General features: G+C 31.4%; 2 protein-coding genes across 2 annotated transcripts in view; both read right to left on the reverse strand.

Moving 5' to 3' along the window:
• LOC125856762 (UPF0481 protein At3g47200-like) overlaps positions 1 to 21588 on the reverse strand; it is a 66863-nt gene that overhangs the window by 20444 nt on the left and 24831 nt on the right. The gene's annotated exons all lie outside the window — the stretch shown is intronic.
• LOC125856759 (putative UPF0481 protein At3g02645) lies at positions 18804 to 20412 on the reverse strand. The gene is made up of 2 exons (XM_049536383.1): positions 20341 to 20412; positions 18804 to 20174 (listed from the first exon to the last, which is right to left on the reverse strand). Exons 1-2 carry the CDS (start codon positions 20410 to 20412, stop codon positions 18822 to 18824), a joined length of 1425 nt encoding a protein of 474 aa, XP_049392340.1. The 3' UTR covers positions 18804 to 18821.

Here is a 21588-nt window from a genome sequence, read left to right on the forward strand (position 1 = left end):
TTTCATTAGATCCAATATCGTTATAGATTTTAGTGACATTTACAAAGAGTGCTAAAGTGTAATTGTCTCTAGTAATTGCCTCTAATTAAAATAGGAAAAATCTTTTTGGCCAGAAAATTTGGCCAGAATGATATTTTATCTATGTTATTTTACCTTTTTAAACATTTTTACCCTTTCAACTTTAATACCTTTTAACTTAAAAATGGAAAAAAGATCCGTTTATTTTAAAATAAAAAAATATTTTAGTTTTTAAAATTTTCTGGCCATTTAGCACTTCCTATTAAAATAATATGTTTAGCAAAAATAAGCTATTACGAATAATTAACTATCGCATGCAATATAGAAGTCAGGTGGACAATAGGGTAAGTATGTGTTGAAGCAATCATTTCTTTAATTAATGACAAATTAAACATAAAATGAGAGAGTATAATTACAATTGAGACAATTACTTCTTACCTTTAAAGGCTCTTATGATAGCTAGAATAGTCTGTATAGCTGTGAGTATGAGGAGTATGACGGCTGTCATAGTTGAAGCTCCTACCCAAGGACTACTAAAATAATTATGCTTCAAACAGTGACGGCTGCTCTTAAGAATACTTTTCTGTACCTTAAGTTGGAATAAACAGTGACCCCATTTCCGATTTTGTTGAAGAGGTTAGCCACTTCTTTGTCCTCTCCTATCCAGGTTGCTATGATTTTTTTTATGGCGAAGTAAACTCACATCTTTATCTGAGTCGATTAGTTGATCCATAAAAATTGCATAATCACTGAAATATAAATATTCCAAATCAATTGATTGTTGCTCATAAACAATGAAATTTCGCAGGAGGGTTTCTATACTATCTACCACATCAATAGAAGGCATTTCCATCAATCCATTCTCAAACTTTATATCAAATAAACTTGTTGTATGATTGACCTTTGCAAATCTAACCCCAGCCTCAGAAAGCTCTGTTGCATTTGACATGACCTTATTTCACTTGTTGTCATTGTTGTTTAACGATTTCTTGAAATTCTTCGGACATGAAGCAATGTGTACTACTTTAAGTAAATGTTTCATTTCAACATATGTCAGATCACATGAAAAATTGTCTACTGACAAATATCCCAAGTTAACAACATGGCTGAACAAAGTGATCGCCAGTTTTTCCAATGGTAATTCACCATGTTTCGCTGTCATTATATGAAGCCATTTGAGGACAACGAAAGGAAGTTGGTTTTCTAGTAGCAATAAGTCTCGGAGTATTTGATTATATTTGTAATCAAAAAATTGATAATTTTGTCTTCTTCTTTTGGATATATTTCAGAACGCTCTCGAATAAACTCAACCACAAAACAACCATCAAGCAACAACATTTCGCAAAATTCATCATTATCGATATTTTCTATATCGTCGTAACACATTAGTAAATCCACCTTCACATCCTCCAACATTTTGATGCACGTTTGCACATCAAGCCCCTCTTCTCGTTGAAGAAACCGTTGTAGGTACAATAGTTTGTACTTTTTCATTAGACGAAGTTGAGCATTTTTCCTATGGTAAGGACCAATAGAGACCATCTTTGGTGTATAAGCATCTGGATTTGATTCACGTAGCCGCACATTTACTTTGAATATGATACTCGATTTAAAAGATGATTTGCGCAAATCCTTAAACATTTTATCAAAGATTTGATTTATACTTTTCTTTGTTTGCGACCCTGATGGATCTTCATCATTTGTTTCCTTGATCTGCGTATAAAAAAGTTGTGCATATATACATCATCGTTTAACAAATTATTTATATTTACCTTTTTCGTTAACTAGACGAATTTAAAAAAAAAACAACTTAAAACTGCTTTTCTTTTTTTAATTTTAAAAATGCCAACAAGACTTTTAAAACTTACTTCACCCGACCTATTTTCTTTACCCCTCCAGATCGACTCAAATTAAAAAAAAAAAATCCATAAGGTGTACAACCATTGTTAGTGAATATATTAGGATCATGAGGTAGACCTAAAATCACATGAAAGGAAATAGTCTAAAAAATTCTATATTTAATTGCCAAAAGAAAAGTGGGTTAATGAAATAAAAAACTAAATTGATAGAGAGATACCTCATCTTTTTCAGTTTGAAGAAGCAGTGGAGTTTGGTTATCTATTGAGGTAATCTCAATGGAGTGAGCCATCCCTCTTTCTTGTAGTTTATTGTTCTTTGATATTTATTGCTATTTATGATTTCATATAGTTTAATTATAATATTATTTTACTGTAATACTATTTTTCTATCCTATTGAAAATATATCGAAAATTGTCTCTTTATCTCAAGCAAGGTCTGTGTACACTCTACCCTCCCAAACTCCAATTTGTGGAACTACACTGGATATATTGTGTTGTTGTTGCTGTTATGTAAGAGTCAGAAGTAGAAATTAGAACACGATACTAAGTATACTTTCGTAGAATTTTAATTTGATTAAAATGCTCTAAACGCTTTTACAAATTAAAAAAGTGATGAATCAAGGAGATATGAAAGACGAAAATAATAAAGTTCTATTCCACTATTTTACAGTAATGTAAAAATATGGAGTTAAACGAAGATAAACAAATTAAAACGGAGGGGCTCAAGAACCGAGTCGACTAAAATTAAGTATCCATCAAATAAGAGAAATTTAAATCATGTTAAAAGAAAGATATCAAATATCTTGCAGCTTACTATACTCAAATTGATAGAATACCTTGTAACTCAATAGTTAAGAACTAATTTGGTTTCAATATGAGTAGCATATTAGTAGGTGTAGGAGATGTAACTTTAGGTACAATTGAGACATATATTTACTGTATAAAATAAAATTTTAAAACTACATATATAATATCGGGTTGATTTTTTTTTAGTTAAAATCAAACCAACCCAAATATAGTCGGGTTTTTTTTCCAATACCAAACCAGTCAAACCAAACCACTAGTCGGGTTTTTTTTCTGGTTTGACTCGATTTTCGGTTCGATTTTGTACACCATGGTGAATACAAAATTCTAAATGGGTATACTATATATAGATTAATTTTTCTTTAATTTGTGTAATTGCAAACCTGTAACATGAAATAGTGTGCATTTTGAGACTGTCAACTTTTTAAATTTTGGTTCGATAATTTGGTTACCTTTAAATTAAACTTTGGTTTGGTATGGTATTCGATAATACCGTATTGAAGTTATAGCCAGACTGGAGCATCTGGAGAAATCTTTTAGGTACCTTCCATGGACAAGATAGAGCAACACATCACTTGGAATGAATATTCAGGATGGAAGTGCTATTTTTTGGTGGACCTATATATATATAATATGCAGAAGAAGCCTGGCTGGCAACAACAAAATAAGAGAGTTTTTTCAACCTAATGGTAATTGGAACTTGGAAAAGTTACAAAACATCCTCGCGAGGAAATCATTCAAGTTCCAATTGGATCTCCTAACATCTGGACTACAAATCCCCAAGGTAAGTTCTCTTGTTCTTCTGCATATCTTCTGTTAATTAAGAAAAAAAAAGAGATATTTGCCCCATGTATGGCACAAAGTCACTCCTTTTAAAATATCTTTCAACGGTTGGAGAGTTCTAAAGAGGAAGCTTCCTTTTGATTACATTATCCATAAATTATGGGTTAATATTAACACGGATTGTATATGTTGCAGAACCCCACACTTTAAATCATTTTTTTTCAATGAGTGATCTAGCTGCTCATATCTGGAATGTCTTTTCCATACCTCTTGGCTTTAATTAATACAATAGGCAGCTAGAAATCCCAAGTCCATAATTAACCTAAGAATCAGGCCCATTAGTTATTGCTTTGGAAGGCTAGATGTGGAAAGAAATATGGAAACAATAACATCTCCAGCAACAAGTTCTCATGCAGGTCAAGCCTTCAGTAGGAAACAATTGGAATCCGAATATGGTGTGCCAATTGTTACAGAAAACTACAAACCTAAACTCACAAGTACTATGGTGATGTGGGAGAAACCAAATGGAAATTAAACACCGATAAGAGCTTCAATTCAGAAGAAGGAAAACCAGGGGCGGGGGGGTATTGTTAGAATAAGAAATGGACACATGGTGATGGCATTTGCAACCCCAGTGCATTTCCATACTAACAACTACTCAGAAGTGAAAGCAGCCTTACATGGAGTCCAGTGGTGCATATTCGGAATGTAACATCTCGCAAATTGAAATAACTAGGAAAGAGTTAAAAGTTGGGGGAAAGAATCATTTTTGGAAAGTATATGAAAATCTGGAAAATTGTGAAGTACGTTAGTTGAGTTTTGGTCAACTTCAAATGGCCATAAATCTTAGCTCAAGATGATTTAGGTGTATTTCCAGATATAGTTGGAAATCTTTTGGAATAACCTTTCCAACGCTGTGGAGTTTGAGCAATTCCGAGTTCGTATGAGTGAGTTATGCCCTTTGGAAGCTGGGCTGTTTGAATAAGGAAAGTCTAATCCGGATTTTGCAAGGGTAATTTAGTCTTATATGTGCTTTGCGCTTAAAGCCCCAACGCACCTTAGAACTCTTTTTTACGTTTTTCACATTTGTTAACACTGGATTTAATGTTTGTGGCATCGCCCATTTCAGACCAAGAATAGAATAAAAGAGGCTCCATTTATCCTTTGCAATTGAACAATGAAGGGAAAAATGGTTGATACATTCTGCATACTGCTTGTACATGTAGCAATCAACACTTTGAGTGTGTGTTCAAGCCACTATTTATTCTAAAATTTGAAATCAAGTATAATTGAAGAACGACACTTTTAAGGTAAAACATATCATAGAATAAAACTTTGAGTGTGTGTTCAAGCCACTAATTATTCTAAAATTTGATATCAAGTATATTGAAGAACACTTTTGAGGTGTGTTCAGTATGATGGAAGATTTGCTATTTTTTCTGAAAAAATTATTTATTTTTAATATTTTATAAATAAGCTGAAAATAAGAAGTTGAATATAATATTTGTATAAAATTTGAGCAAGCACAATTAAGGTCGGCATGGGGGTTAAGGATGTGAGGGTATTGGGGATGAGGACTATGAGATTGGTACATAGGCGTATTCAAAATTTTAATAGGTGCATTATTTTGAAAAGGACGATCTACGATATATTTTCTTAGATTGGAGAGAAGAAACTATTTTGTGCAGTTGATTTTTCTCTTTAAGAATATGATCCAAGAATTGATAATATGCTCAGTTTCACTATACTTGCCTTTAGGGGTGGGCATTCAGTATTCGATTTGGGATTTTCGAATTTTAGATTTGGTAATTCGGTAATTGATAGTTAAAAATAGATACCAACTATCAATTTTTTAAATTTTGGTTCAATAATTCGGTAATCTTTAAATTAAACTTGGTTTGGTATGATATTCGGTAATATTGTATTGAAGTTATAGCCAATTGTATCACAAAGTTAATACAATTTATCCAATTATTTCTATTTTTTTTATGTGGAGGCACGATATAATAGAAGATTTAAAGTAAGAAGGTATTAAAAAAAAACAAATTGACACAACTAACAAGTAAGAAGGCATCAAGAAAAATAAATTACCTTCACTCGTCGTCCGGGCTTTGAGTTCTTTTTTATTATTCTCACTCAAGTGATATAGGGAAGGAAGTTAACATTTTTGAAGTGGAGGAAAACATGATGGAGTTTTTGTGACTACATAAATGTAACTTAACATATACTAATTATTATACAAATTTGATATTATTTGACTATTACTTCAAAATTCAATGAACTTGACTGAATTTCATGCCAAAACTAGATTGACTCTTACTCAAATTTTAGATTCGAACTCCCCTCGATATTTCTATTCATTTGAGATATGACCCATCGAAAACGAAGTTCATTTGTAGCAATTCAAATTTTCCGACTCCTAAACTCACTATTCGTTCTTTTCTGATCCTCCATTGTTCAAGTCAGTTACAACTTACAAGAAGCAGGCAATAAATTTTACATATATTTTGCAATTTGTTTTGATACACTTATTTTTCTGGTTCTGATTGTCTAGGGGTATATTTTGATGAAAATAACTACATTTGGGGCTCGAAAAATAATCAATTACAAATATAGAAATCAAAGGTGATGTGAGGTCAAAATACATATTTTTTATCATTATTTGCCTCACATTTATTATTTACATCTGTCCTTTTTGAGCATAAATTTTATGAATTGTGCTAATTAGTGTATTTTATTTATAGGAGTAAATTGGTGTAAAGTTGAAAAAGTTTGGAGCTAAAACGAATTAAAAATAGAAGGTTGAAGAAGAAAATCAAACAAACAGCTTAATGAATTAAATTAAATATTATATTCATATTCATATGCAGATAGCCAAAGAACGCCAATTGATATTGGCCTTGCCACGTGGCAGCAATTGAAGGAACTATATCTATAAATAGTTCATAAAAATAATTATTGGAGGCAATCAATTATAGAGGGAGATCAATTATAGGGCATCAAGTATAAAATTGTCAATACTTTTTAGGGTTTTTTTCTTCTTCTTCTTTTCTTAGAGATTAGTGGCTAAACGCCTTTGTTCTGGGGCTATAGCCACGAATTAAATGTTAATTATTTGAGGTTTATGAATTAATTCTTGGTTGTCATTATAAGTTACTTCTATATTCTTGTTTTAGTATTTCTTGACTGGCCATCTAGAAATAAATCATGCCACATAACTTGAAAAAATTATCTCACCAATTTTCTTTACCCCTTCAGACCCTCTTCAAATAAAAAATAATTCAAAAGGTGTAAAATCATGGTTAGTGAATGTGTTAGGACCATAAGATAGACCTAAAATTACACGAGAGAATCGCTCTAATTTTTTTTACAATCTCTCACAATTTTTTTAATATTTAATTGCCAAAAGAAAAATGAGTTAACAAATTCAAAAACTAATTTGTAATATAGTTGAGAGAAAGACCTCATCATTTTCAATTTGAGGAAACAGTGAAATTTGATCATCTATTGAGATAATCTCAATGGAATGTGCCATTCCTCTTTCTTCAACTCCAATTTCTATAAAAGAAAGATGCATCCTCAAAAAACTTAATCTTCAAATGCAATATATTAAAAAATGACTTTCTTGTAACAGAAAAAAAACAAATTTACTATATAATTTTTATAGTAAAAGTGAACATTTGACCAGTAATAAAAGAAAAAATATTTTATTCATAAACTCATAAATCTTCGAATGCTCTTGCTTCTTTGCAACTTCCCACCATTTGAAAATAGTTAGCACCCCTATTTAACTCAAAACAAGATTTTTTTTTTCTTATATATTTTGACTATAAATTTTATTTAAACATAAATTGAAATATCAATTTCTAAATAAATATAATTTTCTATTTTAATGAATTATTTTTTCAACAAATGATCAACTCAATAATTAAGAGTCTCATTTTGTAAAAAAATAATAATTAATTATCAGATGGAGTATATATATTAATACAAGGTAGACATATTATTCATTCAAAGGGTTAATTTCATATATGATCCCTCAACTAATAGTTATTATCTTAAAAAGTGATATTTCTTCGTGATTTCTTTTTTTTCGATAATTTTTTATACGATAATAATTATCGGTTGAATGGCCATGATCAACTTTATTATGGAACTTGAGACTACAAAGAATGTAATTGAACTCTTGAGCAAATCATAGAATGAAACATGTAGAAAACTTACCCTTTTGATTTTTTGCCTTATTGCTCTTGCTTGTCCTCTAAAATATAAGAGGACTGCAGATTTATAGTACAAAAACCCAAAAATTAAAAATTTAAATTTGTTATATCGAATGACAACTAGAGTCCAGAAGTGTTCAAATATAAAAAGTCAACAAGGAATAGTTGTACTAATTGATAATCTACATAAAAGAAATAGAATCATATATATTAAGATATATATTAAAATTAATAGGCTGTCTTAACAAAGGCTACTAAAGTCATCGTTTGGACCCCATATTTTTTGGGGCTCCCATTTAAAAAAAAAGTACTTATACATAATTACATATTATCAGAAAAATTATATTAATTTTTTGAAAAAAAAACGTGTAAGAGGTTTTATAGTTTTTCTTGAAAAATTGCTATTGTGATATTCATAGTTCATAAGTATATGTAAATTGTTTTAATTATTACTAAAATTTATTCAATTTTAATATGTCAACTAGAAAACATGATTCCGATTTTGTAAAAAGAGAGAAAACTTGAAGAATTAAATAAATCTTAAAAGAGGGTCCTTGATAGATTTTTAACAAATAACAAAAATTTAGAATAAAAAAATATTGGAGGATATTCTTCAAATGAACAAGTCACCAACAGAATTGAGTTTTTTTTATTTTTGGTAATAATATCCAAGAAGAAAATCTAGAAGAAGTTGGTGAAAATGTGACATTGCTCCAGCTATCAAGAACTCCTAAATAATTTAAATAGTTGCATCCCTAAAAATATATATGATCCAAGTCCATGGAATAATGTAGATACAAAATTGAGAGATCTTTTAGTAGAAAAGGGACCATTTTGAATGACTGATATAAATTTTTCACAAGATAAATAAGTACGACATTTTTCTACAATAAACTATATTCAAAAATTGGTAAACGAATAAAAGGATGAAATAAAATGATTAATCTACTCTAAAGATTTGGATAATTTTTTTTGTTTTTGTTGTAAATTATTTAGCACAACTTCTATTATTTGTAATTGTAAACTAGCTAGTGAAGGTAGTAATGAGTGGAGAAATCTTAGTATTAATCTCAAAGTCCATGAAGTAAAGAATGAACACATTATTAATAATATGAGCTCGTGTATTGATTTAAGAAATGAGATTGCTTTAAAAAAATAATTGATAAAGTTGTGCAAGAACAAATTGATAGAGATAAAGTGCAATGAAAAAATGTATTGTCGAGAATGATTGACGTGATCAAAACTCTTGGGAAAAATAATGTAACACCCCAGAGAATTTTTCGAACTAAGACTCGAGCCATCCTTCATGTGGAGTGAGATTTAACCGAGGAATAAAAATTTGTTGAGTGTTAAGTTAAGGTCCCTAGATGTAGCACATTGAGTTCCAAGAAGAGTTGAATTGGAAATAGTCATTTTTGGAAAGAATTCAAAAATTTGGAAAGTTTGGCTAAGTATGGAAAAAAGGTGAGTTTTTGTCAACTTTGAGCAGTAGTAACTCCTAGCTCAGAATGATTTAGGCGAATTTCCAGTTATGTCTGGAAAACCCTTGGAATTATCTTTCCAACGCCACTGAGTTTGCTCGATTTCGAGTTCGTATGAGTGGGTTATGCCCTTTGGAAGTTGGGCTGCTGGCACAGCCGCACAGGGCAGTCCGTTTGGAAATTTTAAGGGCATTTTGGTCTTTTCCCTAACCAATTCTTTTGGTTATTTAAAGGTTCCAAGCTGATTTTTAGATCAGTTTTCCCTTTTTAAAAGTGAGAGTTAGGGTTTTGAGAGAGAAGATGAGAAGTAGAGGAGAAGGAGAAGAAGAAGCAAGGTTCGTGGAGATCGTCGTGGATTTCGTCGGGGGTGATACCTATTATGGTATGTGAGTTCATAGTGTTGGGTTGGTTCTTTCCCCCACACGCCAAACTCGTTTTATTTCCGAGAAAAGATTGGTTGTGTTGTTGAAGTTGTTGGGTTGTGATTGTTGAATTCTTGTGGTTGTGTTGCTGAAGTTTCTTGCTGGTTTAGTACATGCTTTCAGTTGTGTTTTTGAGTTGAAATCCACTGTATGTTGAGGGGTTTATGATCCCAAGTGTTTGCTGCTGGAACCTTTGAGGTTGAGAGGGTTTAGAGTTGGAAAGAAACAAGGGGAAAAAGTCGAATTTTTGGGGGAAATGAGCTGGGGTGTCGCGCCAGCCAGCGCATCCCAAAAAGGGATGCTGAACTTTTCCCTTGGGGCAAAGCGCCTGGCAGAACGCACAATAGGCCCCTCTGAAGTTTGAGGGCTGGCGCCTCGCGCCTCTTAGAGCGCCAAGGACGCCAATCCTTCCCTTTTCCTTTCATTTCCCATTTTTATCATATATGTTCCTTGGTAATATACCTATGTTTCATAGTTTTTTTCAACACTCCAAAGTTCGTCTAAACGTCAAGAACTCATCCATAAACATGTGATCATATACCTTGAATCCATAATCCAATTCAAGGCGAGTTAGGATCAAGTCAAGTGAAGTTAGAAGTCAAGTGAAGTTAGAGTCAAGCTTAGAAGTTGAGAAGTAAGTCAAAGCAAGTCTTTAAGATTTTCCAAGAGTCTTTATTGAATTCTTTAACTTCATTTTTAAGGCTCAAGAGTTCCAAGTTAAGTATAGAGTTCCAAGTTAAGTCAAGAGTTTTGAGTTAAGTCAAGAGTCAAGAGTTAGAGTTCATTTCTCAAAAGTTATTAGGGAACTAAGCATTTCCCAAAGAAGTTTATAAATGTTTTCACATTTAAGATAAGAGGAAACTGAGATTTCTAAAAGAGTTTTGAGCAGTTTGAGCACTATCTCTTTTAAAAAGAAAAGATGAGTTTTGCAAAAGACTTTCTAAAATATGATTAGTATGACAAATCGAGTATGCCATCAATGTTTAAACAGTATGGTCTCTAGATATACCATCAATGTTTAAGCAGTATGAATATCCTGAGTCCTCAATGATCATATTAAAATATGGTTTTGAGATGTTCATTTTAGAAAGAGTTTTTCAAGAGCCTTTGGGCTAAGTTTTGATTAATTATCTCAACAAAAGAAAGATGTGTTAAAAACACTTATGAGCTAAAGTATATTTTTGGGAGTAGTCTTGAGCACCGAATTGGGGATACGAGTTCATATTAACTCAACTCTCCATAAGAACCATGTAGCCAAACATGGGATTTCTCGGGTCATACTTTTTAGATGATCACGAAAGTTAAGCTAGCAGATCCACTAAGCAATAGCGTTCTATATGACGGCAAAGTATATGACAGTTCTGGCAGCGTGGATAAGACGCTGTGTCACCACTTAGATTCATAGTGGTGGTTGTCGGTTAGAGAAACTCCCACAGTAGAAATTGCATGGTTCCTCGAGGGGTTCTGCTTAGTATGGATGGGGGTATGGGACTTCATTCATGCATTGCACAAGTAGACTTTGAGAGGAAGCATGGTATTTTTATGATATTATAAATATGATTTTTACGTCATGTTTTAAATAGTTTTACAAGCTTTATATATATTGCATGTGTCTCATTGCTTTATATTGAGTTCAGTTATTCATGAGTCGAACAGAGCCAATGTAAGTTCTCTTTTGTATCCCTTTCAAGCTTAAGTTGTTGTTTAGCTTTCCAACTCGCATACTCGTACATTTCATGTACTGATGCCAGTTGGCCTGCATCATTTTATGATGTAGACGCAGGTACCCAGGATCAGCATTCAGCACGCCGTTGATGCAACTGAACACTCCAGAGTCAGTGGTGAGTCTCCTTGCTTTCCGGAGGACTCAGATATTTTTGTGTTCCTAGTTTTGTTTAATTAGGATGTTGCGGGGTCTGTCCCAACATCCATCTCAGTATTTTAGAGGCTTTATAGACAGTCAGTCAATTAGTTTTGAGTCTCTCATCTATGTTTATATGTAAATATACTATTTTGAGATTCGAGTTGCCTTTGTGGCCATATTTTATAAGTTAAGTTGTTTTGTAATCTTGCATTTGCATTGAGTTATTCTGTTGAGTTAGGTTTTCGCTGAGTTAAGAAAGTCAGGCCAAGGGTTCGCTTGGGGCCAGAAATGGTCTCCGGGTGCCGGTCCCGCCCAGGGTGTAGGCTCGGGGCGTGACAAATAATTTAGTATTTAGGGGAACAAATGGAAAGATCTATCAAGAAAGCAACGGTAATTTTTAAAGCCTAATTGAAATGATTAATAAATTTGATCTAGCTATGCAAGAACATATTCGAAGAATAAGCATGACGAAATTCATAGTCATTACCTTGGATATAATATACAAAGTGAATTATTCAACTTATTTGCAAGTGAAATCAAAAATAAAATTATTAAAGAGATTAAAGAAACAAAATATTACTCAAAATATTTGGGCCTCTCTTTAAGGTGTGGCTTTAGGCCTCAATCTTGTTGAGCCGACCCTGATAAAATAAACCTCATTATATTAACCATATGTTATAACAATATTTTATTATAATATTTTAATTTTCTTCAGAGTCATTTTTTCATGGCATATTTTACTTTTCTTTGACCACATGCTATCGATAAGAACAATGACATTTATTATAGTGGTACTCTATTAACTATCATACTCAAATATTGTATTTTGTAAATTTAAAGAAAAAAATTGTATATAAACAGTACCATCATTTATGGTAATAACTTTATAAAGAATGACTACTTGTGCTGGTCTTCTTTACGTTCATATTCTTTCTAATTGTTTTTATTAATTGGCTAAGAAATAAATTTTCTTTTTTCATACACAAAATCATTAAATTATTTTTTTGTGTACTTTTATTTATGAATCAAATATATAAATAAAAGTTAATTAATAATATTTTTTAAAATTTTATATCGAATTAAATCAACACAAACAAACAAGTTTTTCTAGTACACAGTTACGTATTAAAAATTTTAAATTCGTCTCTGATTATTGAAATGGAAGGAGAGAATGAGAATATGAGGTTAAAATTTGTCTAAATATTAACTATTATAAAATGAGTTTGGCATAATATTTATTCATTCTATAAACTGGAGATGCGTTTGAGTTGTCAAAGTTTAATAAACTACATTTTATACAATTATTAACAGTCAAAGTCAACGAATTAGCTATCATTCATATTATTCCCTCGGTTCTAAATTAATTGTTAGGTTTCTTTTCTTCAAAGATAATTTGATAAAAAAAATATATTTTAAATATTAATTAAAATTTATATAATTTGATTTAAAACATGTTAATTAATATAATAGGAAGGAAGTACTCGTTTTCAATAATCATGTGGTGACGTGCTATATATTTTATTACGTCAACATGAATTGCCTTTGATAATGTTAGAGCAACATGCCCCTTTCACATTACAAGTTGTTTTTTTTTTTTAATCCCATTTGGTGTTTGGAGCTCATATTAAAGTTTTGATTAAATTCGATTCACGCACTATAAGATTCATTCGTGGCTGACGCCCTCAACATAATTTTCTTCATATTCAGGGCTCAAATTCGAAATCTCTGATTTATAAGAATAAATCAATATTGTCACTGCACCATAACTCAGGTCGCGTTACAAGTTGTTAATAGTAAACGGGTATTGACACTATTTTAGTAGGCTTTTGAATATATAACTAAATGTTGTTTTGAAAGAAAAAAGAAAAAAAAGAGAAGTGAATTGTATATTTGGACAAACATGAGCATTTTTTTTACACTTTTGTGAGGAAAATTTATCTTTACTTGCAAATTGTTTTTGATAAGTTTGAAGAAAAAACGACACAATTAATATATATCCAAGTTATAGGGCATTTGTGTGACTATAAGTCATCTTTTTAACGATAAAACCAGAAGTTTAAAATTACGTCGTTTCTAAATAAGTACGACGTTCTTTTTCAGACAGACTAAAAATGAACATAAATATGTAGAGAAAAGGCCCAAAATAGTCCCTCATCTTTGGGTTAATAATCAAAGTCATCCTTGCGTCTTCACATGGAGCATTAATAGTCCCTCATGTTTGCAATATTGGTGCACTTTTGGTCCTCCTTCGAAATTTTACCTATTTTTTAACATTGATCTTATTCATAATATGTATGGAATATTTAATCGTCATTTTATATATTTAGTAGAAATAATAACTCCATGTGAGAGATTGTGAGAAGAAAAACACCTTATTGTGTTTAGTAGAAATCCAGGTAAAGTCGAGAGGTTCATCACGACGATTTCGCGTACAATAGTACAAATTTTTCTCTTTTTGCAATGTCATATGTTAAAATGTTCTTAGTTTTGTTAGGATTTTACCCTAATTTCTTACCATAATTTAAGATTTATTTTTCCTTAAAGAAAAGACAAAACATTACCATAAATGCTTTTACTTTTCTAGAAAGGAAAATATAATATTCTTTCATAATTGGTTTATTCTTTTCTTTTAAGAAAAGGTTTTGGAGTAGCTAGTTCTTTTCTAGTAGGAAAGGTTTTAGGATTCTATAAATATAGGTTTGTTTCTTCTAACACAACAACAATAACATCCACAATGTAGATGTTTAAGAGTTTAGTTTATGGGGAGATTTATTCTTTCTAAAATTTATAATAATTTTCTTTTATACTAGTTTTCATATAATAATATTATGTTTTTAGTATAAGTTTTTTGTTATCTGATATATCAACTATATGATTTGCAATTTGTAAGCTTCCGCGTGACGCCTTAATCACCCTTCAGAACCCAACAAGTGGTATCAGAGCACATGATTCAAAGATCCGATGGTCCTATGGTTCAACAGGATTGAAGAAAGGTTCAAGTGGTTTCAAATCAATTTGCAACAAATTTGATGATAATGAAGATTTTTTTTTGCTACTACATGTGGAGAAAATTTTCAAATATATTTTCAACAATATCCTGATGATCCATCCTTTAAAACAAAATCAATTTTCAACTCATGCTTATTTTATAGCATGGGCTCCAACTTTAAATCCCTGCAAACTTAACTTTAATGCTCGGGCTCCACTTTTAACTCATGTTGTAACGACCCTCTTAGTCGTTTTATGAATTTTAATAATTATTTTTATATTAACCTTTTTAGTAGCTTTTATAAACAATTTATGACTTATAAGAATGAGTTACATGATTTTCAGATTTAATAAAAAATTATTTGATTGATAATAATAGAAAATAAATAAATAAATAAATAAAGAATTAAGGGCAAAAGCCCTAAGCTGTTAAAGTCAGCAAAATGGGAAAAAGAAAAACAAACGAACGGAATAGGGTCAAAATTTCAGATGGGAAAAAGGAAAAGAAAGGGAGAAAGAGGCGATAACCTATCTAGCCCTATCAACACGAGCACGGTTCGCTTTAGGTAAGGTTGATCTCACGTTTTATATTAGTATTAAGCATTAATAAATATAGAATGTAGAGTAATAGAATTTAGTTGAATTTAATATTGCAAAGTGAAGTGCAACTAATGTTGTTGGATCGTTCTTTTGATGTTTTGGGGGAGGAAATTGTTTGATGTCACGATTGGCTAATAATGATTAATATTGAGGCAGTGATTAAGTAATAATGGTGTCAGGATGAGATTGAAAAGTATAGTGTGCATAGGTTCTGTAATCTATGGTCTCCGGTGAATTGATTTGCTTATTCGTAGATTGACTGTGATTTATTGGTATACGTAATTAAATATTAGGCGTATTATATTATATAAATTTCATCAGACTTATGATATTAGAGAAATTGAAACTTAACCCTAGGCTTGAAACTTGGAAAATATGATAATTGAAATGTTAAGTGACATCAAGATTTTGGAACTTGATTATAAACTTGGGTGAATTTTTGGGTCAAAGCTATACACATAGTAATATGAGTGTTGTTAGTTTTGAAATCTTATTGTGTGTCATTTATTTGAATAGATTGCTTTGAGTTGGAAGTTCAACGAAAGGGGAAGACTCATGTTTTAGAGTGAATTCTTGATTGATTGAGGCAAGTGGATTTCTAAACCCTTGTTAAGTGTATGTAATTCATGTATTTCCTTGTAATATGTGTTTGGGGGTAATGAGACTTGGTGATGGGTTGACTTGTCCACATTGATTAATTCTAATGATGAAAAAGGGGTAATAAAAGGCAATGTGACTAATTGTTTGTGTGTGATGTGTTGAGAACGGTTTCAAAGGCTTGTTGAATCATTGTTGATGTTGTATCATGATTGTGTTGCTGTGAATTGTGCAATGTTATGAAAATGGTCATCTCCTCATTATTTATGTGAACATGTCATTTGCATTGTTTTGAGACATGGTTGTGAAAAATGTTATGTGAATTGAGAAAGAATAAGAAATTAAAGAGGATGTACCATTTCGAGGGACGTGTCGTGTGCCGCGACTGATACTATATTTCGAGGGACGTATCGCGCGCCGCGATGGATGCGTGGACAAATATGTCCCCCATGGGTCCCGGACTGAAAGACAGCGGGTGTGTATCACTAGGTCAGACATGCATCACTATACTTGACATTGCATTCCATTGTATTGCACATATTTATCATTAGTGAACTTGATATTGTGTTTTGCTGATCTTGTGAGTGCCTTTCTGTGGAACTTTGATTGGTGAATATTGAGCTTGTTGTTGAGGATATGTAATTGTTAGAGTGTTGATGTTGAGATATATGCTATGTGAATTGTGAACTGTTAGGTTGGGCTGGTTTTAAGCAGGTTGTAGTCGTGAAGATTGTAATTTATGAATATTGAGCTTGTTGTTGAGAATATGTGATTGTTAGAATGTTGTTGTTGAAATATGTGCTATGTGAATTGTGAACTGTTACATTGGGCTGATTTTATGCATGTTGTAGTTGTGGAGGTTCGGTTGGGGTGTAAGGAGTACCCGTATTCTATCCCCTTAGCTTGTGTTTAGAGGTTTACTTGCTGAGTACCGCGTGGTTTGGTACACACCCCTTACTACTACATTTTTTTTGTAGGTTACTAGGTTGGACCTTTGTGATATATTCTCTTCTTTTCCGAGGTTTCTTGGAGATTTGTGAGGTAGCTGTTTGTTAACTCAGCAGACCTTCTTACTCTTGTTTATGATTTTGTTCTACTCTAGAAACAATATCATTTGAGACTTGTGTTTTCTTTTGAATCAATTGTAATACTTTAGAGACTTGTATACGTGACAACCAAGTTTTGGGGTATTTTTGAGTTGATTATGAAATTTCCACATTTTATCGTAATGGTTGAGTTTTACGCTGACTTGTCTTGGTGGGATAAAACGAGTGCCATCACATCCATTTTTGGGTCGTGACACATATATCTTTACTTTTAACGCATGAGCTCTACTTTTAACTCATGCATCTTACTTTTAACGCATGAGCTCCACTTTCAACTCATGCATATTACTTTTAACGCATGAACTCTACTTTCAACCCTGTTCATCACTTTTAACACGGGGCTTCAAGTTTTAACCCATATCAATTTTCAAATCATGGTAAGCAACAGTGATACATGAAGATTTTGTGTAGAACAAAATTATCAAACATATGAAATAGGCGGATCAAGTTTTGTCAAGAAAATTCAGCCAAAAGGGGAGATTTGTTAGGATTTTACCCTGATTTTCTTACCATATTTAAGATTTATTTTTCCTTAAAGAAAAGACAAATATATTACCATAAATGTTTTTACTTTTCCTGAAAGGAAAATATAATATTCTTTCATATTTGGTTTATTCTTTCCTTTTAAGAAAAGGTTTTGGAGCAGCTAGTTCTTTTCTAGTAGAAAAAGTTTTAGGACTCTATAAATATAGGTTTGTTTAATTTCTTCTAACACAACAACAATAACATCCACAATGTAGACGTTTAAGAGTTTAGTTTATGGGGAGATTTATTATCTCTAAAGTTTATAATATTTTTCTTTTATACTAGTTTTTATATAATAATATTATGTTTTTAGTATAAGTTTTTTGTTATCTAATTTATCAACTATATGATTTGCAATTTGTAAGCTTCCGCATGACACCTTAATCACCCTTCAGAACCCAACAAGTTTTGCTGCAGTAACATTTATACTGAACATAACAAGGTGTTCTTCTTCTCACCTTCTCTCACATAGAGTTATTATTTCTACTAAATATATAAAAAGACGATGGGACATTCCTTACATAAAATTATGAACAAAATTAATGTTAAAAAATAGGCAATAGTGTAAGGGAGGACCAAAAGTGCTCCAATATTGCAAACATGGGGGACTATTAGTTCTTCATGTGAAAACTCAAGGATGACTTTGAGTCTTAACTCAAAGATGAGGGACAATTTTGGGTCCTTCTCTCTAAATATGTATATCTTGCTTAAGATTTAGAGTTTCTCTATCAATATTCGTGCATATATGAAAATTGTATAAATTCGATATGAACTATGTATATAACTATATAAATTTTCTATAAAGATCATGTTGGTTTTTGGAGATTTGATACAATTATAATACCAACTTCTATACAATAATTTATTTATTTTTTTTAAAAAATAACTAGAACAACATACAAACTTAAAATATAAATTTTATGTAATGTAATAAACAACTACAATACAAATTTGATATAATTTGACTATAACTTCAGAATCAACGAACTATGATTGAGATTCATGCCAAAACTAGCTTCTCTATCTCAAAATTAAAGTGTTGAGTTCGAAAGAATCAGGATGTCATACAGAAGTTTACAATTGCAAATCATATTAGAGATAAATCAGATGATAAATAAAATTATTATACTAAAAAGCATAATATTATTATATGATTTGATCAATTGACACTTTTTATGTAGGTTTGTGCCTGTTAAAAAGTCTATAACTCCTTAGCGACCCAAATGTGCACATACTTTGACCTTTATCACTGTATACCCCAACTTAGAATTAAAAGTTCCACATTGGAAAAACACACGAAAAATATTAGATATATAAGTCAGCAAACCTTATATTAGTGACATGTTTTAAAGCCGTGCGGATCTAGGCCCAAAACATACAATATATGTCGTTAGTAGGAGGTGACATGTATAGATACTTGAAATAAACTAAATTAGCATTCAACTATAAAAACTCAATACAAAAGGGGACATGAAAAACTCAAGCTCATCAACATGTATACATGCAAACTACATTTATTGTGAGGAAACACTACAATTGAGACAATCGTGAGAATTACTTCTTAATGGAACCTGTGAAAGCTAGTATAGTCTGTATAGTTGTGAGTATGAGGAGTATGATTGCTGCCACAGTTGAAGCTCCTACCCAAGGATTACTAAAATAATTGTGTTTCAAATTTGCCTTCATTCTATTCCATGGGTTTTCACAATGTTCAACTGCTTTTCTGCATTCTTCTTTGTAATAGAAGTTGGAATAAACACCGACTCCATTTCCAATTTTGTTGAAGATGCTAGCTACTTCTTTGTCCTCTCCTATCCAGTTCTCTATGATTCCTTTCTGGCGAAGCAAATTCACATCTTTATCTGAGTCAATAAGATAATCCATGAAAGTTGCAAAATCACTGAAATATTTTGGTTGTACATCAATTGATTGTTGCTCATAAGCAATGAGATTTCGCAGGAGGATTTCTGTATCATCTTCAACTTGAAAACAAGGTATTGTCATCAATCCATTCTCGAACTTTATATTGTCAAATAAATTTGTATTATCCCTATGGTTGTCTTCTTTAACGAAGCTAATTCCAGCTTCAAAAAGCTCTGTTGCATTTGGCATGACCGTATGACATGTTATGCCATCTTTTGAGTTTTTCATGGGATTCCCATAACATGAAAATATGTGTACTACATGAAGTAAATGTTTGATATTTTCTGCATTACATTCTATCTCTCCAAAGGATTCGGGGGTCATTTTTGACAAGTCAATGAAAAAAGTAAACGAAGTAATTGCCAGTATTGGCAATGGTAAATCATCATCTTGCTTTGTCATGTAATGAAGCTTGTTGAGGACAAAGAAAGGAAGTTGGTTTTCTAGTAAGATCAAGTCTCTAAATATGTAACTATCTTTAATATTGATAATATCTTCTTCTCCTTGTAGACACATTTCACAGTACTCTCGAATAAACTCAACCACAAAACAACCATCAAGCAATAACATTTGACAAAATTGACTATCGTTACCAAGCTCGTCTATATCTTCATAACACTTTATTGCTTCCTCCTTTAGTTCCTTCAATTCATTGATGCAACTTTCCACATCAAGCCCCTCTTTTCGTTGAAGAAACCTTTGTAGGTACAATAGTTTGTACTTTTTCATTGAGCGAAGTTGAGGATTTTTCTTATGGTAAGGACCAATAGAGATCATCTTTGGTGTATAAGCATCTGGATTTGATTCACGTAGCCCTACATTTACTTTGAATATGGTACATGATTCAATTGATGAATTGTCCAAATTCTCAAACATTTCATCAAAGATTTGATTTACAGATTTCTTTGTTTGTGACCATAATGGATCTTGACCATTTGTCTCCTTTATGTCGATTAAATGATCAACTTTCCTCCATTCTTCTATCTATAATAAGACTCATTGTTAAAATTTAACACATTCACACGATGAATATTATAAAGATCGATGCATATGATAAAGCCATGACTAGTGAATGTGTTAGGACCATGAGATAGACCTAAAATTACATCGAAGAAAATGGATTTTTTTTTTTAATATAGTTGAGAGAGACCTCATCATTTTCAGTTTGAGGAAGTAGTGGAATTTGATCATCTATTGAGGTCATCTCAATGGAGTGTGCCATCCCTTTTTCTTCAACTCTAATTCCTACATAAGATATGCATCCCAAATTAATGGCAATTTGAGCGAGTATTAGATAATATAACGACATTTATATTATTGCTGTCAAATAATTGTCGCAAAATCCTTTGCGTAAAACTTTTAAAAATTACCTTATTTTGTTGTTCATAAATTGAAAATGGACTAGTTGGAGTGTACTTGAGTTTCTTCAGGAATTAAGTATAAGAGATGGAGAATATAAACTTCTATATGAGTACTATTTATAAATATTACTAACATGAAATAATGTACATTTGAGAAAAGTATCATAGAATAAATTAAATAAAGCTTTGGTATCATAGAATAAAGTGTAATGACATTACATTTAAGAAACATATCATAGAATAACACTTTTAAGTGTGTGTTGAAGCCACCATTTTTCTCTTTTGGTTTTTAACGCTTGATAAATAAATTGAATATATATATATATATATATATATATATATATATATATATGTGTGTGTGAAAGTATTTGTATAAAATCTAAGCAACCACTATTTAGGTCGGCTTGGGGCTAGAGATGGGAGAGTGTAGGGATGAGCACTATGGGGTTAGCTGGTAGTGTGTGTTGGAGGGTAGATATTAGACCGTTATTAAACAATAACTAAATTATATTTTATATTTTTTTAATAGGCGAAAAATGAGCTAAAACGGGGGAATATTGCATAGTTTTCTTTAGGATTGGGCATAAAATATTGAAAACTGAATTACCGATCGAACCAATAGCGACCATCTTTGATGTATATACAGCTGGATTTGATTCATGTTGCCACACATTTACTTTGAATATGGTACACGATTGAATAGATGAATTGTCTAAATTTTCAAACATTTCATCAATTCTTTCCTTTATGTCGACTAAATGATCCACTTTCCTCCCTTCTTCTATCTGTAATAGAAAAGAGTAAGAAATTTTAAAACGTTTATTAGAAACAAAGGGCAAATATACTCCTCAACTTTGTGATCTAGGTTGGATATATCTTTCGTTAAAAAAGTGTTGCATATATATATCTTTGTCGTTTAACAATTAATGGTGCATATATATCCTTTTTGTCAACAAGATGAATTAACAAACTAATCTAAAACAAATTTATATATATATATATATATATAGTTGAGAGAGATCTCATCTTTTTCAGTT

The sequence above is a fragment of the Solanum stenotomum genome, chromosome 2, assembly GCF_019186545.1.
Source record: "Solanum stenotomum isolate F172 chromosome 2, ASM1918654v1, whole genome shotgun sequence".
In the NCBI taxonomy this organism is placed as follows: domain Eukaryota; kingdom Viridiplantae; phylum Streptophyta; class Magnoliopsida; order Solanales; family Solanaceae; genus Solanum; species Solanum stenotomum.

What these genes read in the sequence shown, in the direction of transcription:
- LOC125856759 (XM_049536383.1), bottom strand. Translation starts at nt 20,412, where the DNA reads ATGGCACACTCCATTGAGATGACCTCAATAGATGATCAAATTCCACTA. An exon ending in CTCAAACTGAAAATGATGAG is followed by an intron (nt 20,175 to 20,340) that starts GTCTCTCTCAAC and finishes GTCTTATTATAG; the next exon opens with ATAGAAGAATGGAGGAAAGT.